The following is an 18021-nucleotide window of genomic DNA, read 5'->3' on the forward strand; positions in this document are numbered from 1 at the left end:
ACGTCTCTCCCAAGTGACTCTACCAGACGGTATTTATGGCTTAATCAGCCAATCATAATCTTGCAAGAAGGAAAGACCCAGAGGTATTCATGTTCATTACTCTTCATATTATAAGTTAAAATCTTTGTCATCTCCTTCTTCATAAACATACCGACCTATCTAAATAAAAGGATCCTTTAAAGCAGACATGTCAAACTCAAAGCTTCCTTAGGGCTTGTAAAAATTAGTCGATTATTATTATTATGACGGCCGCAAAAGTTGAACACAATCAGCTCAGACAGAAAGAGAAATTAATATTTTTTGACCAGCGATTTTTAAAGCTCAGTACTACATGTAAAAATGCATTTTGAGCCGTTATTTTTTTTTTAATAAAACCAGCAAAGATGAAATTTTTAATAATAAAAAAGTTTAAAAGAAAAATATACTTTAGTTTTTTTGAACAAAGGCTGTTAACAAAAATTGAAAGAAAATTACCAAATTTTTTCACTAAATTCAAAAGTTCAAACTTTAAAAATCTAAATAAATTTTAAAAATACTTGTGACAAAAATGTATGACTAATAAATGGCTCCATGCTTACTTAAAAAAAAAATTATAAATAAATTCATCTTTCATAAATTTTAAAATAAACTCATTATCTTTTATAGAGACAGATTAAAAAGGAGATAATCTTCAAAATTCAATATAACTGTTTAACTTTCATTTTAAATAAAGGATGGTAGCGCCAATATGATAAAAAATATCATTTTAAAAACGTAAACACTACACATTAGAATAAGTAAACTTTAGTTAATTCTAGTAGTTGGGCGTACTCATACAAAAAACATTTAGGCTAAATTATTATTTAGCTTAGATGTCTTGTTATTTTTTATAAGACTTGACCGAAAATTATTTCCTCTCACTTCTATTACACCGAAACGTACCAAACCCCATGCCAATGAGTTGCAGAGGAAAGGAAAATCATTTTTTGCGGGCTGCAAGTGTGTCTACAATGGGCTGCATGTGGCCTGCGGGCCGCATGTTTGACATGCCTGCTTTAAAAAGATGTAGATGATAGTTTGATGAGTGCTAATTCACCCTCTTTTTATATCTACAATGGCATTCATCCAAAAGAACCAGAACCCAACATATGCGAGAGATGATACATTATCATAGCATCTAATTCTTTCTGGCTAAAAGAATAAATCAACTGTAATAACATTGAAGCTCTTAAAAGCATACCTTATAAAGAGAATCATTGATTTATATGAAATGAACAAGAACCCTATACATGAACCATACATTATGATCATTATTATGTTATTATTGCAACTCAAAAGCTTTCTAACCGGTTTCTCTGATCACAATTGAATATATTTGTGCATGAAGGTTTAATATGTAAAAAGAAAAAAACATTTCACCGGGATATATAATAGTTTTTTGGTTTCCTGATGCAATGAATAGATTTGGCCCCAAGTCTTGTGCTCATTTTGTCTACCCAGTTCCCAAGCAAGCAAGTTAAGGTGTGGTTCATATTTCATCTTGACATTCTAATGGCACAAAAGTTTCTTCTCATTCAAAGTTATTCATGATACGACTTTTTTAAATTAGCTTTTTTTTTTACTATAACTCATTCAATAGTGACTCTTGTCTGAGTGTTAGCATATTTCTGTTTCTTTTTTTTTTTTTTTTTTTTTTTTGCCAATTATTTTCTAACTTTGTTCTAGCTGAGAATGAGGCATCCTACCAAGTGCCAGATATTCACCCACTATCACATACATTCCCACCGAGAGATCATTTTAATAGTCTAACCGTCCCTCTTAGTGCATATATGAAAGACGAAAAAATGTTAAATGTTTTTTATTATTTCTTTTATATAGTTCTTTAGGTTAAAAATCTTTCAAAACTATATATATATATATATATATATATATATATATATATATATATATATATATATATATATATATATATAGTCTTGAAAGTTTTTTAACCTTAAGAACTATATAAAAAATAATAAAAAACATTTAACATTTTTTAGTCTTTCATTAGAAAATTATTTTGTCAGTAAGTCATTTAATTCCTTGCAATCGCTGAATCAACTCGCTGAATCAAATTCGCAATAGTCCTAAGTTTTCAGGGATCATCAGTTGTTTACTATGAAACACGGTTTCGGGATTTAAAAACAAAACACTATATTAAATCATGGCTCCCCAGCAATATTGATCAAAGACCACCTTCCTTAAACAAAAGAAAAAAAAATGGAATCGAGTTTTTTTTTCCTCCAGATTAATTAGGCTAACCTATTCATGTTATAAAAGAAGAAAATTTTCCTTACCTCTGCTATTTGTCCTTGTCTCCAAAAAAGATTTTTTTTTTTATTTACAAATCTGCAGTACTTATATGCTTTGGGTGGCTCCATTATATATACATATTCCATTGTTTTGTTTTTTTTTGTTTTAATTTACTTCAATTAATTTTAAGAGATCAAAGACTTAACACTTGCTTTCATTATGATTTCAATTTATACCCGACATTGTTCCTTTTATGACTGCTATCTGTGTTTCGTTACAGCTTGGTCTTCCAGGGATTGTTTATTACAAATATTTCTTAAGATTATTTTTTTCATTTGTTCAGTTGCTCCGATCACAACCAGTATAGTTTCCTTCAGAAACGTCTTTAAATGGTTCTTGAGGTTCTGATATTTTGTTATATTTTCCTGTTCAACTCTATTAAGGCCATAATCATTTGGAATAATGACATCAATAATGAGCAGAGTTATTTTGGACTTGTTCCATATTACAATGTCTGACCTTGTCTTTTATGTATCTTCCTGTCTATATATGTTTGTCATAGTGTACTATCACCTTTCTATCATTTCATGTTATCGGCGATGATCATATGAGTGTGTGTGTGTGTGTGTGTCTGTCTGTCTGTCTGTCTATGTGTGTGTAATTTTAGCGGAGAAAATCCCAACAGAGTGCCTGATTATCAAGATAATTAAAAAAAAAATAAATGATTGAAGTTTGAAATTTTAGAAAGCAATACAATATTATAATATCTAATTTGCATATTGTAATCTAATTTGCATATTGTAATCTAATTTGCATATTATAATTTAATTTGCATATTGTAATCTAATTTACATATTATAATCTAATTTATATATTGTAATCTAATTTACATATTGTAATCTAATTTACATATTGTAATCTAATTTACATATTGTAATCTAATTTATACATCGTAATCTAATTTACATATTGTAGAATTATTTCTGGTTTCATAGCTTTGCCATTAAAATTAGAGATAAAACCATTTTAATGGCTGGTTTAACGTAAAAACAAAACAAAAAGGATAAATATGCACAACCTTACGAATGGTTGTCTCTATTATTTGGCATAGACTGGTGCTTCAGCTAATATTGAATTTAAATGGGTGGAACTTTATCTCATCAATTACGGCATAACATCGATCTTGAAACGCTTTCGTCATGACTAATGGCATTTTTCACTGAATAGTTTCAAGCTGATCCTCCCTGTCTTAAATGTAGTTTTTAAAACAGCTTTTTTTCTCCTTCACATTATATAACCGGTAAGACAATTTGGATGACACTTAATTCACGGGTCTAGCTCAAATTTCTAACTCTTCATATTTCCCTATTTAGAGAAGTATGTGTTTCAGACGAAATCAACAATACCTTCAGATTTCCACAGAAGGTGTCAATTTGCAATACTTAATCTGTGCATTTTCTTTCTCGAGGTTTTAAGGTTAGATGTTTAAAATAGGTCATAATAGATCAAAATAAACATCTTGAGCCAATTAGATGATGATTATGAATCGTGAGAGTGCTACATTATTTCATACGGTGTGTCTTGCGCAAGAGCAGCCTGGCGGCACCAATCCCTCTCCAGGCTTCAGAGCACATACAATACCTGGTATTACCAAATTCACCGATTTTAGTACTGATCAGGCTCGACGTTGCTTAACTTCAATGATAGGAACGGGTATGTCAACATGATTATGCCGTATATGAGCCAATTAGTAGAGATAAATTAATAGAAATAAAAAGCAAGAAATCCTTCCATAAAAAAACACAAAGTTTGAGAAAACAGAAAACGTTTTTGCCAGTTAATAAATATATTTTACAGTTTAAATGCTACAAAATTCCCTTCAAATTTCGAAACCTCACCATATAAATCACTCTTTTTTTTTTTTTTTTTTTGAACAAGGGTGTCACCACTTTCAAGGTCCGCTTGAGTATCAGGTTGCCGATGAGACAACACAGTGATGATCAGTAGCGGTGGAAATCGGTTAGAATTCGATTATTTATGAACTTGTTTACATTGGACTTGAATGCAGCCATGCCATAGTCAGCTGGGAAAAACTAGCAGTTCTAGGAAAGAAACATTCAATTTTCATTTAGTTTTAAGCACACAGAGAGAGTTGGGAAATTGTTGATAGCTGTTGTAACTAAACGAGTGCTTGTTGTAAATGTTTTACACAATGGGGAAGTGAAGCATAGATTAAAGCCTAGTCAAGCACCTGCCATGAAAATAATGATAGAGCAAATATAGAAATGCAACGTCTCTTCTGTAAGAAAGAAGTAAAAAGGAGGAGACTACAACCATCACTTACTAGATTTCGAAGGTGAATACGAAAGATTAAAAACTAAGCAGCTATTAATGTTTAATTTTGCGCATGTGCAAAAGTAACAGCAAGAGTAATGTTTTATTCAACTTACCCTGCCGAAGTTAGCTGGATTCTTTTTTTCAATTTTGACCCCTTAGCAGAAACTTTTGCTGGCTTAAAAACAAATCGAAAGTATGCTACAGATCCAAATACCCGATATATCAAATTTCAACTCTGTAGACAAAATATTCAGAGAGGAGTTTGGTAGAGACTTTTCACACACACCGACAAGGTCACTTTTATTTTATATATATTTCCCTGTGCTTGAAGGTTTTCATCTTAAATTCTACTCAATTATGCAGAATGTGAAAACTATGCATAAATAGAATTCAGCATAATATTAAAATGAATCATCTAATAAGAACCTATAAAAAACGAATAAATAATTAATTAACTATTTAACTAATTAATTAAGTTAACTAATTTGAACATTCCTTTTTTAAAGGAATGGTCAAATTAGTTAACCTTGCATATTCATGACTGAGTATATGAAGACTTTCGTTTTAATAATTTTTAAGTATAAAAAGTAGGCTCCTCTCATCCATCAAATATTCCTAGGTTTGAATTCAACTGATATAAATAATGTACTTATTTTATTTCTTTCAACATATATATATATATATATATATATATATATATATATATATATATATAAAATTGTTGCTAGCATGGTAATAAAACTTTTCAAATGCACTTGTGATGTTAGCCTGTGTAAGATGTTAACTTTGGAAAAAAATAGGCTGTTCCTTCTTTCATCGGATTATTTCGATTTTCAATTATCAATACTTATCGAAGACATTCCAATACAAACCTATCTAAGAACACTGCCAGGCACATAACGTATCTTCATGTTTAATTTCATAAAAAGCAGCGCAGCCATTTTCGAGGGTATAGGGAATGAACACACACACACACACACACACACAAAGTTCCTTTTATATAATAGTAGATACATATATATGTACAATATATATATATATATATATATATATATAGTCATCCACATACAGTACTGTTTCGCTGTTTCACAGCTCATCAGTGCGTCTAGACAAGAAACTACCTCAAGCCAAAATCGAAACCCAACTGCCCAAACGACAGTCGGAGCTTCTAACCATTGCGCTATTATGCGGGCAGTGAATTAACAATGTTTTGACATTGTCCAAATACCTAAGCTCAATTTATTTACACAAAGAGTATCGCTTAATATGCTAATGGTAATTTGTATATCACTTCCCAATATGCTCAACGCAAGATAGAAAGCATTATAGAGCATTATAGTCATCCACATGCTGTACTGTTTCACTGTTTATTAGTGCAGCTAGACAAGCATATATATGATTATATAAATGCAACTGTGTGTGTGAGTTTGTTCCTTATAGATTCCGAAACGGCTGAACAGTTTTTCTTTAAAATTTACAGAACTTTAGTGTATAAGTCTGGGAGTGATCTAAGTTAAGTTTTGTCTCACAATACTCCCGATAATTACCCATAATCGATAATCGGAACCGTTATTTTTAATTTATCTATCATCGGTAAAGCCATTTTTTCCATGTCATTGCTTAGCAACAATGATAGAACAATGGGCCGTGAAAATTCTACTGTGGGTAAGTTGATAGCGTGTTTTTATGTTTTTTTTTTTGCATGACACGGTCTGTAGGTTCAAACTCCGCATGTAAATTTCTTAATTTTTTTAAGACTTAAAAATTGACGCGTTTTCTTTTCTTTTTTTTTTTTTTTTGTTTTTTTTTTTGTTTTTTTCATGACGTGGTCTGTATATTCAAAACCCGTGCGTAAATTTCTTAATGTTTTTTTTTTTTTCGTTAACTGGAAAGATTGGAAAATTTACGTGTGTGTGTGTGTGTGTAGATATTTACAATATCTATTAGTTTTGCAATATAAAACTGGGATATTACGGTACTTTAATTAAACTTTATTTTTGATTATAGAAAAATAAAATCGTGAATAAGCAAAGATGATTTCTTTGTTGAAATAAAAAGAAAATACATTTTAATTTCACTCCAGTCACTTAAAATAATAAAACTTCGAATAAAACTTTTTTAAGTAAGTTTGCTTTAAACTAAGTGTTTGGTATAAAGTAATTATTTTCTTTAATCAAAAATTCACAGACAGTAATACCTCAAGCAATTACAGTACAAACACAAATCAATATATTTTTATATTACAAAAAAGTTCTTAAATTTAACACCTCTCTCCCCCCGGGTTGCCTAACTGTTGTTTTGCCCCCCCCCCCTGCTACTATCACTTTTTTTACACCTCTCTCTCCACCCTGGCTAAACTTTTGTTTTGATTTCCTCCCCCACCTCTCTAAACGCGTGCAACGCCGGGTACCCCCTCCCTCCGCTAGAACAATGAACAATATATATATTGACAGTGGTTTCACTGACGCACGTCCATGGCAGGTGTTGCTTTCTTAGAATTTCATACCGTCAATATCTGCAAGAGAGATATGAAACTTTCAAGTCATGAATGCATGAATTCAGTCATCATGGCAATGCAATTTGCAATCCCGTCCGATCCATTTGGGCGGAATAAAAATAGAAAGCATTACATTTTGAACGCTCCTCGTAAAAACGGTTTTTACTTGTAATTTCAATAAAATTCAAACTCGAGGGAAATCTCGTGAAATTCCAAAGCAAACACTAATTCTTTTACGACATCTCTTCTTAATGGATGTTTAACTCTGCTAAATTAAACATTTCACAAACCCATAATTAAGCTCTGTTTTCACACACGTTTCACCATGCCTGTTTTTGTTTTCTATCACTTTCGAAATTTTTTGTACAAGAGTCGCACCCTTTCCAGAATCTAAGGATATGCCAATATTATAAACCCATCCTGGAACGAGTATATCTGCTAGTGAATATAAGAATCACAATTCCATTTTAATGAAACTTTGCATTTTTTGAATTTTTCAAACAACTGTTCTCATCGTGAGTGTTATTTTCACAACATACGCATGGATCTGTGGTGTGGTTAAAGTAATTGTGCAAAATTCAGGTGTAAATTGAATTTTTTTCTGAAGGCTGAAGGTTCAATCCTCAGGGTGGGCAATCGAAAATACAATTGCGAATTACTTAGGACATCTATCCAATCATGGCTGACGGAAAGAAGGTGTCCTACCTCCGTGAATTAAATGAAGGGTTCTATTTGAAATTCCATGCAGATTCCTAAGTTCGACAAAAAGATTCCTGAGTTTGACAAAAAGATTCCTGAGTTTGACAAAAAGATTCCTGAGTTCGACAATATAAACCTGAAGAAGGTTGAAGGTTACATCGACCAAAACATGGTGAACATGACACATATCAATGAGAATAGTAGTCCAAAGAATCCAAATAATAGAAATAACCAATCTTCAGCTCAAAAATTCAGAAATTGAAGATTGCACCCCAGGCTCGTCTGGTCTGCATGAAATTCTCCCGGTTGGCTAAAGCTATTTGTTATTCCTGCAAATTGTTGATATTTAACCCCCGATATTCAAAGCAGCAAGTTTTAATGGTTGCAGAACACACTAAAGAATGGTTGTTCAAATGTATGGAAACAGCGTTGTTATCCTTATATATCGTTAAAAAAAATGATAAAAATTAAATTATAACACTATCGTTTGATCATCAAATTATTAACTGAACATGAAAGAAATTGTTATTGTTTTAGCGGTAATTTTTACTTTAACTGCAACTCAACGTACACCGTTAAATTGACGACTTCTCTAGGTTTTGGTGTATGCTGAAAACGAATATCACATTCAAATTTGGGGTAGACAACTAGTTTTCCGGATATTAAGACATTTTTTCCAATGTATTACTTAATGAACATCAGTGGTCGGGTCGTCGCTATTCTTAACATGGGAGGGGTGTTTTGTAACATGCATGTGCATTAGTATTTGTTCAGTTGGGAATAAAATATGGCCGTCAGTGAAAACATGAGGGATTACATCGGATAATAAAGGTCTTAATATCCATAAAACTACTTGTCTGCCTTAAATTTAAATGTGATATTCGTTTTCAGCATACCCGAAACCCTATAAAAGTTATCAGTTTAACGGTGAATGTTGAGTTGTAGTTAAAGTATAAAATAATATTATTTAAATCTATTCGATTTATAAAATTACTGTATGTAAAAAAGCTTCCAGAACTTTTAATCTGAGCATTTACTAAAAATTCTAAAACTCTTCCCAAGTTATTTCAAATGTTGAAGATTCATTAAGTAATTTATATATATATATATATATATATATATATATATATATATATATATATATATATATATATATATATAAAATATAAAATGGATGATTTTTTTGTGAAGAAACGAAAATGCATTCTGGCAGATTTAATTTCGTTATTAAATTATATTTTTAAATAATATTTTAAAAGTAGCTTTTGGTACTTTACGCTATTGCATTTTGGATTTCAACAAATAATAATGATATGTATTTATCAACACTAAAAAGTTTGAAAGGAGTTCTTGTGTTTAAAGGCTATATCAATGCAGTTCGTAGGAAGCACCGTGGACACGTGTTAATATATAAAATAATAATAACAATATTAGAAAGAATTTTCAATAATTTTCAATTTTATTACGTTTATTTATCAACATAATGTGCCGTACAAGACGGTAGGTGTTGATGCCCCTAATTTTCGAGAGTAGTATCTATTCTTCAGGGGGGGGGATAAAAAATAAACGTTTAACGACGTTAAAAATGAAATATTGAACATGATTATGGGATTTAAGTTTAAATAATGTATATTTGTATGTCTTCTTATTAATTACAGCGATTCTCCAACTATTTATTTATGTTAAAAATCACGATTTATTTCATTTTTAAACATTAATTCTTACGGTGCTTGTCCTGAGTGACGGCTAAACTCGATCTAAAGTAAACAGGTAAAGAGTTCTCCCTCACACTCTCACTCCTGTCAGGGGAAGGAAGGTGACAGCTGGATAATAATAATGATGATGATGATGATGATGAATGATGAGGCCAGTCAGACCAGGTCAAGAAGTGTAAGCTTCCCAATCAACAAAGGCAAAAAAGGTCAGAACTCCCACCTCTATCTCGGGCACTGTTTGATGACCGATAGTGCTAAAAATAAAATTCGTAAGAATCTGCTCCATGAAAAAACAAAAATCAAGAAAAATCAAAATGATGTACGTACCTGTGACAGACATAAAATATCGTACACCAAAATTAATGGTCCTGGAGATGACCTTAAACTATACCCGATGGTGAGGCCTCCACTTGCGGGCTTTGGGGGAGTGTAGAGCCACCCTTTAATTGCCATTGCTCCCAGGTCCACTCTGACCCGGAGTGATAGTACTTGTTAGGGTCCCAGCTATGGGTTGAATAGAAATCGACTTAAAAAAAATATATATATAATCTATTAAAAAATTTTTCTTCAAAATCTTTGGATTCGGCATTAAATGACCTGAAAAGGGTTGATATGCCGTAAAACAAAAACAACCAACTAACCAGAAACCAAAATTAATGTATATTGATCAAGTAGTTTTATTTTTAATGAAGAAAATCGAATTTTATGGTTACACTACGAGCGACGATCTTGCAACGCCATCTTGAAAATGGAACAATGTAAAAGGTAATGGAACAATGTATGGTACCACGGTCTACATAAATAGGTTATGTTCAAAAATTCAGTACTCAAAGTTTAGACGCTGGAAGTGGACTCGGTTTATCTAAATATGGAACGGAAGTCACTAAGCATAAAACGAAAAACGAAACCATATGGAATCACTTCTTGTTTTATCATGAAATAATAATAATAATAATAATAATAATAATAATAATAATAAACTTTATCTTTTACTTTTCTATTAGTAATTTTTTAATATTTAGAATTTATTCATGTATAAATATTTTATTTAAAAAAAGTAATTTAAACTTTCATAGTTTACATTTCTAGAAATAATTTTCTAAATATTTAAAATATATCCATATCGAAATATTTTTAATTTTTCGCAAATTTTATCACATAATTTTGTCATGGATAATGTGGCATAGAACAAAGTATCTTCAATTGAATTACGGAACCACAACGTTTTTTAACACCAAAAGTGTTAATTAAAAAACTTTCATACATCATTTATGACAAAATTATGTGATAAAACTTGTGAAAAAAATAATTATATTATTTCAAAAAGATACCATTTATAGAAATGTAAATAATAAAATTTTATTATTGTTTCATAATAGTACAAGAACTGTTAAAACTAAAATATTTTTGGAAATAAATTATTTCCACGCGGTTTCGTATTTCGTTTCATGTTTACTGATTTCCATTCCATATTTAGGAAAACCGAGTCCACTTCCGGGGTCTTAACTTTGCGTACTGAATTTTTGCACATAACCAAGTGTGCTAGATCTCTTTTTTATTTTTTTTCTTACAAAAAAAAAAAAAAAAAAAAAATCATAGACACTAGCGGTTGGCCATTTTTTATTTTTTTCAACAGCGGATTTCAAGGAAGGCAAGGGAGATAAGTCAGTTTGGCATACAGAATTGGTCACAAAACTCTTTCACATCAAAACATACGATAAAACTCGATAATTCAATAAATTCTATTTTTACTAGTAATTATTTTTCTACTGGATCATTTTCCGTAATTTTTGGCATTTTTACTAATTTCGACATGACAAGTAAGTACGTAATAATATGTTCACCTTAAATGCATTTGTTCTAAATTCCATTATATTGCACAAACACCAATATTAAATTTTTATATAAAAAATGTTTATTTTGAATTAAACTTATTTTCAAAACAAAAATAAATGAAATACCCCCACCCATACACACACAAACTTCCTGATGTCCGTCACGGAACGATGGTGTCATCTCCAAAAATTACGTAAATTGATCAAGTATCTTTTAACTAAGAAAATTAAACGTTATGACTAAGAGGAGCGTAGTGTTTTCCGCTGCCATGTTTTATAAATAAGGAGGAGACAACTCGATTCGAATTATCGAGATCAAACTCAGCCTTGTAATGGATGTAATTTACTATAAAAATCGCAAACAAATGATGTTCTATATAAAAAATTACTTGATCAATGTACATAATTTTTGAAATATGACATCTTCATTCCGTGACAGGTATATATATATATATATATATATATATATATATATATATATATATATATATATATATATATATATATATATCATAAATATTATTCTGCAATTTATTATTTTTTTATATCTTTTATATTTTTTAATAGGTTTAAAACTCTTATAAGTACAAAAAAAAGTTTTAAAAATGTTTGACATGGAGGAGTCATAAAAAAACTCGCATTATAATGAATGGGGGGGGGGTCGCGACAGAAGGTTGAGAAACACTGTTTCAGATGATTAAAAAGATCCAGCTTGGGTCGTCGCACTGACGCCCGTACATAGAAAAGGCACCTGTTAAAAGCCGACAGCCAACAACTGTTTTCTCATTCTCCTACCCCCCCTCTCTCTCTCTCTCTCAACCTCATCTCCCCTTCCTCCCTATTATTTCTTAGTTGCTTTATTGAACACACGCATCGCCCAGTCTATCGTACCTGTCCGCGAAACGATATTGTCGTGTTTTATTACTACAAACAAACAACCGCGATAATAAACCACTACAAAACTTAAACTTTCTTTCTTTCCATTTTAATTAAACCCAACTCTCGTACAAGTTACAGCCAACCTACTTACTTTCTAAATGTTTTATTTAATTACAAGTGAAGAAGCGATGGATGGACCGATTTTATTTTTTATACCTGTGTCGACCAACTTTACCTGAGTTGAAATTTCAGTCTTGTCCTCGCTAGATACGCGCGCTACATAACAAGTTGTGAAACTATGGAGTTAGCACCTGTTGGATCGTATTTTACGGATTGTCGTCTTACAAATTATTAAAAAAAAATATGATTCGTGGTAGAAAAGAGACCAAAGATTATGCCACGTGGTTCATAGGCTTTGACCACGGTAAGTTTTTATTTTAATTCATTTATTCTCTCAATTATGACGTATTTTATTCCTCCTTCCCATCAATCCTTTATCTATACTGAGTTGATTCTGTCAGGGTATACAAGTGCAAACAAAACCCTATACCAACCACTTTAAGAGGGGTCGAACGCCAACGGTGATATTAGGTCCTAAAATCAATACACAATTATACGTTGTTCGTCGATCTTGGAATAGGGCTTTGTTTTCACTTTCTACTCTGGACCGAGACAACAACAACAATAATAAATCTAAAAGTTTTAATTTTATTTTTTTATTCTTTATCTTTATAAATAACCGTTGAGTCAGTGATCACATCCATAAACTACAAATCCGTTTGACTTTATTCTGTTTAAAACTTGTTAATTATATTGAAGATTTTGGCTTTAACATGCCTGCCATTCGTAACCAAATTATAGTTTTATAACAATTTGGTTCAATAACTAAAAAATACCGTATAAACCTAATAATTATGGCATTGTTTGGTTAATTATTAATAGAATCAAACTGTTATAAAACTATAAATAATTTAGTTAAGCTAATTTTTCAATAGCAGACATATTAAATATAATCAACTAATTATACCAACCTAGTGTTTGAGTAAAAATGAGTCCAAATAGTCATGTTAACATAAAAAAAAAATTGTAATCGTTTTCATTTTAGTTTCTATTTCAATAAATATTCACTTGCTAAATAAGGTACTTGTGCAGTTTAAAATATGTAAGAAAATATGTGGACGGAACTCTACTAAAATGAAAGCTGTTAATTAGCTTGGGAATGCTAACTGCACTAGTGTCAATAATAATAATGTACTTATACAGAGAAGGTATCGTGCTTAAATATTATTTACAAACCCATTCTTAACATGGGGAAGATATTTTGTAACTATTATGTATTTTCACCAAACAATTTTATAAACAAAAGATACCATAAAACTAGGGTGCTTATGCACTTATTGTACCGCGCTATTTTTTATTTATTTTTTTAATTAATTTTTTTTTAGTATTTTCAAGTTGATACTTGTACAGATCGATTAAAAAAATATGTAGTTAAGTAAGTACTCTTGTTTTTGCTTAATTGTCATGTCGGAAATATACAAAAATTACGAAAATTCATTTAGTAGAAAATTATTTTTAGTGATTTTTTTTTTTTTTTTTTTTTTTTTTTTTTTTTTTAGTAATTTTTACAGAAAATCTAGGAAAATTGTATGTTCCCTAGAAGTGAACACCTTGAATATTGCGAATACAAGGGAATACTTATCTCTCTTTTTACTACTTTAATGACTCCCGACGTTTGCAGTCTATCGCGATAAAGTTAATTTTATTTTACTAAAAACATAATAGCAGTTATTCTATTCGATGATTTTTCGTAATTTTTGGATATATTACTATTTTCGACAAGACAATTAGGTAAGTAAGTACTGTTTTTTTGCTTAAAACGACGTATTTAAAACCAATCGATATTTAAAATCAATCAATATTTAAAATCAATCGATCTGTCGCCTGTATCTTAACAAACACCTTCAAGTTTTACTATATCTTTTAAATTATTAAATTGTTAGAACATACACGCCCTCCTATGTCAAGAATAGCTTTCTAAATAACGTTATTATTACAATATGGCACAATAAGTGTATAAATATTAAAACCTGAATACAACTTTGAAATATTATCCTTTTTGTTACAATTAGAACTCTCCGGTTTCTTTTTTTTTTTTTTTTTCTTTCGAAAAACACAATTTTTGCTAATTCAAAAATTATTTCCGTCAATCGCCGAACGAGGCTGACAGAACCACCTTCATGGAAATTGCGGCTTGGTAAATGCAGAAGAACCTTATTTACATTAATTATTAATTTTCTACCTTATCGTTTTTCCTAATTTTTGGATATGTTCATTACTGTGACCTGGCAGTTCAGTAGATACTATTGGTTTCGCTTGAAATTCAATATTTCAATTTTCGCTACAATAACGATTCCACGTTAAAAAACGCCCCTGGTGTCTAATTCTGTCCTGTGGGGAGGCATTGTAAATAGGTACAATAACGAAGAAGCGTTTAATTAGCTGAGGGTAGGAGTACAAACTCGTTCCTAGGCAACGCCAGGGGTTCTTGCTAGTGTTCGTATATTTTACCTTGGTTGACAATAGAAAATAATTTCACCTTTGTTATTTTTAATATTTGCCAAGCTGGACAGTGGCCTGACGCGGAAATAGAATTACCAGTATTCGTGTGTGTGTGTGTGTGTGTGTGTGTGCGTGTGTGTGTGTGTCCAGTTTTTTTTTTTTTTTTTTTTTTTTTTCTGTTTCAAACTTTTGTTTACATAGTTCCATGTTATTTCATAACTGTATTTACACGGCGTTGTCCGGGTGGAAGGAGAAATTTCAATTTAGTTTTTATTTCGATTCCTATGTAGTTAAAAAATCCATTTGTATTTATCAACATTAACATACGGGCGAGAAATACACGAAGTTTATTATTAACAATAAACAGAACGAAAACGTGGTAAAAAAAAAAAAAAAAAAAAAAAATTATAAGTATTTTCTCGTCGCACTTGTACCAACTCGACAACCCCCCCCCACCCTCTTTACTGTAGAGGTCTCTAGATGCCAAAAAAAAAAAAAAAAAAAATCCACTCCAATAGTTTCTTCCCTCAGACTGCTAAACTTTGGAACTCCCTCCCTGTTACCTACTTCCTTGGCTGTAATGACTTCAAGTAAACCAACATATTGCCCATTTTCTAAACATGGCTCCAAACAGTAACCCCTTTTACGTTCAATGTGCCCTGTTTGTGTTAACATTACTACTTAAAAATGATAATAATGATAATACTACTAATAATAATGATAATACTACTAATAATAATGATAATACTACTAATAATAATGATAATACTACTAATAATGATGATAATACTACTAATAATAATGATAATACTACTAATAATGATGATAATGATAATGCTACTAATAATAATAAGCAAGGTAAGTTACACTTCTATGTACCTGGATAAGTTTTTGGTGTTTTAATTTATTTTAAAGTGTTTTAAACGCGAGTAAAGCGCATAAGTTAAAACGAAAATAAAGATGGCGGTATGGGCCTCAAGTTTGGAGCCCCTCGAATATATATATATATATATATATATATATATATATATATATATATACTAGCATCGTTGCCCGGGTGTTTGGAGGTGTATGCTGAGCAAAAAAAAAAAAAAAGGTCAATTTTTTAAACTTTGACTCCTATTATGACCCCCCTTAAAATTTATTGTTTTGGGCTCAAATCAAGTTATTAAGTTAGATCCATGTCCAAGGAACCTATATCTAAAATTTCAAGTGTTTAGACCCAAAATTGTCGGAGGAGTTTGGTAGAGTTCTCAAAGGTCAAATCGTTGAACTTTGACCCCTTAACAACCAAATTTCTGGCCGAAAACCGATCACATAGATTTTCCCAAATCTCAGTATCCTATATCAAATTTCGAGTCTGTAGACTAAAAATTGACAATTATTGCTTAGGGAAATATACACTGACACACAGACAGGCACATATATATATATATATATATATATATATATATATATATATATATATATGCACTGATTGTAATCCAAATAAATATCTGCGTAACATTTATTGGCTGGATTTCTATCAGCCTTTTTATTTTCGAGTGTTGAGCACACGCACGGGACTCTGAATGAGAGCCAAGATCGGCGGCGCCATTATTGTTTCCATTTTAACTTATGGGCTCTCAGCACAACTTGCGTTCCAAACTTACTAAACATTTTAATATAAGTGAAAACAAAAACTTATCCAGGTAGGTAGAAGAGTAACTTATCTTGCCTTTGGTAACATTTATTTGTTTCTTGGCTAGTATTTCGTTGTTTTCTGGTAGGTAATTGTAAAAAATGAATACAACTACAGAAAACTTGAATCCCAAGTTATGACTGAAACAGTTTGATTTGAAAGTCACGAAAAAAAAAAAAAAAAAAGTAAAAAGCAGACGACACTAAGTATGCTAAAGGCTATGTTTTGGTCATTTTCAGCTTAAACGGTTTTTAGACCCTAATAAAAGAAATAAAGTTGAGAAACCTTGCTAAAATAAAATAAAATAAAAAAGATAAATTTCAAATCGTAAACTGCTTCAGCCTTTTCTTGGACTAGTTTGGGTCTCTCTGAGACTAAATCATTAGGGTAAATCAGAAGAGTAAGCGATTCAGTCAGCAGCAAACGGTGTTCTTCTACCAAGTTCAGTTTCTGATATTAAACTTTATCCGTAATATAATTTTCGTCGAGTTTCAATTTCCTAAATTTATTAAATTGTTAGGTGAAAGTACGGAATAGTTAACTCCCCAACCCCCCATGTTAAGAATGCTAAGTGCCAGAAGTAGACGGTTACAAGCCAATTTCGCGTCCCTGATGGAAAAAGTTTCGAGCTATTATTCGTTTTCAGTATTAACTTCTAAGCATATAAATATCCGTATAAATATGCGTATTTCAAATGTTTTAGATATTTTTAAAAGGTGCTTCTATATTATAACGAAAAAATATTGAATTTCAACTAAAACAAATGGTACTTACGTAAATTATCATGTCGCATATAGTAACATATCCAAAAAGTACGGAAAGTAGGAAAATTAATGAAAAACAGTTTTCGGAAAAGTTTAGATGAGGAATGAAACTTGTTCGACATTTTGAATTACGTTCATTATGTGACGTAAGCAATAGAACTTAATTATTTCCCTTGTCAACTTCTCTCTTACTCTCTCTCTCACTCTTTTTGTAATAGTTCGCTTTATTTTACAAAATTCTCTTTTCGTTAATAATTATTTTGCGACCTTATCGTTTTTCGCAATTTTGGGATGTGCTACTATTTGAGATCTGATAATTACGTAGGTACCATTTGTTTCAATTGAAATTTAATATTTTTTCGTTATCATAATAAGCGACTTTTTAAAAATATATTTTCACAGAAATGAATGAAACATATTTAAAAAGTATCTAAAAAATTATTTGAAGAAAAATTACATGCGATGCATTCATAAAAGTAAATAAACATACTTATAAAAAAAATTAGATATTCTTATTTATTATATTTAAAGTCAATATTAAAAAGAAAGGAATAATAACTCGCTACTTTTTTCATCAGGAGACGCGAAATTTGCTGTAACCGTCTACTTCCGGTACTTGGCAATGAGTACAATGAGTGAATATGTGAATGCCATTCTTAGCATGGGGATGGGACTTTAACTATTCTATACTTTCACCTTACAAGTAAATGAATAAATAAAAATTAGTACAAAACTTATCAAACCAGAAGAGTAAAGACCAAAAATAGGAAGTCTTTAATAT

General features: G+C 30.8%; 1 protein-coding gene across 12 annotated transcripts in view; it reads left to right on the forward strand.

The window, feature by feature from the left end:
* Positions 1-18021, forward strand: part of LOC145292174 (uncharacterized) — an 806320-nt gene that overhangs the window by 378963 nt on the left and 409336 nt on the right. The window contains exon 1 of one of the 12 annotated variants that reach the window (XM_080138447.1): positions 11997-12657. The exons of 10 other annotated variants lie outside the window; for them this stretch is intronic. In XM_080138447.1, the coding sequence (XP_079994573.1) occupies positions 12597-12657 (61 nt within the window). In that variant the 5' untranslated portion in view covers positions 11997-12596. Of the gene's footprint in view, positions 1-11996; positions 12658-18021 lie in introns of those variants that run through there. One more of the 12 variants, XM_080138446.1, reaches the window with a different exon arrangement.

Source organism: Euprymna scolopes, chromosome 13, assembly GCF_053919585.1.
Source record: "Euprymna scolopes isolate OS-2025 chromosome 13, ASM5391958v1, whole genome shotgun sequence".
NCBI classification, from domain to species: Eukaryota; Metazoa; Mollusca; class Cephalopoda; order Sepiida; family Sepiolidae; genus Euprymna; species Euprymna scolopes.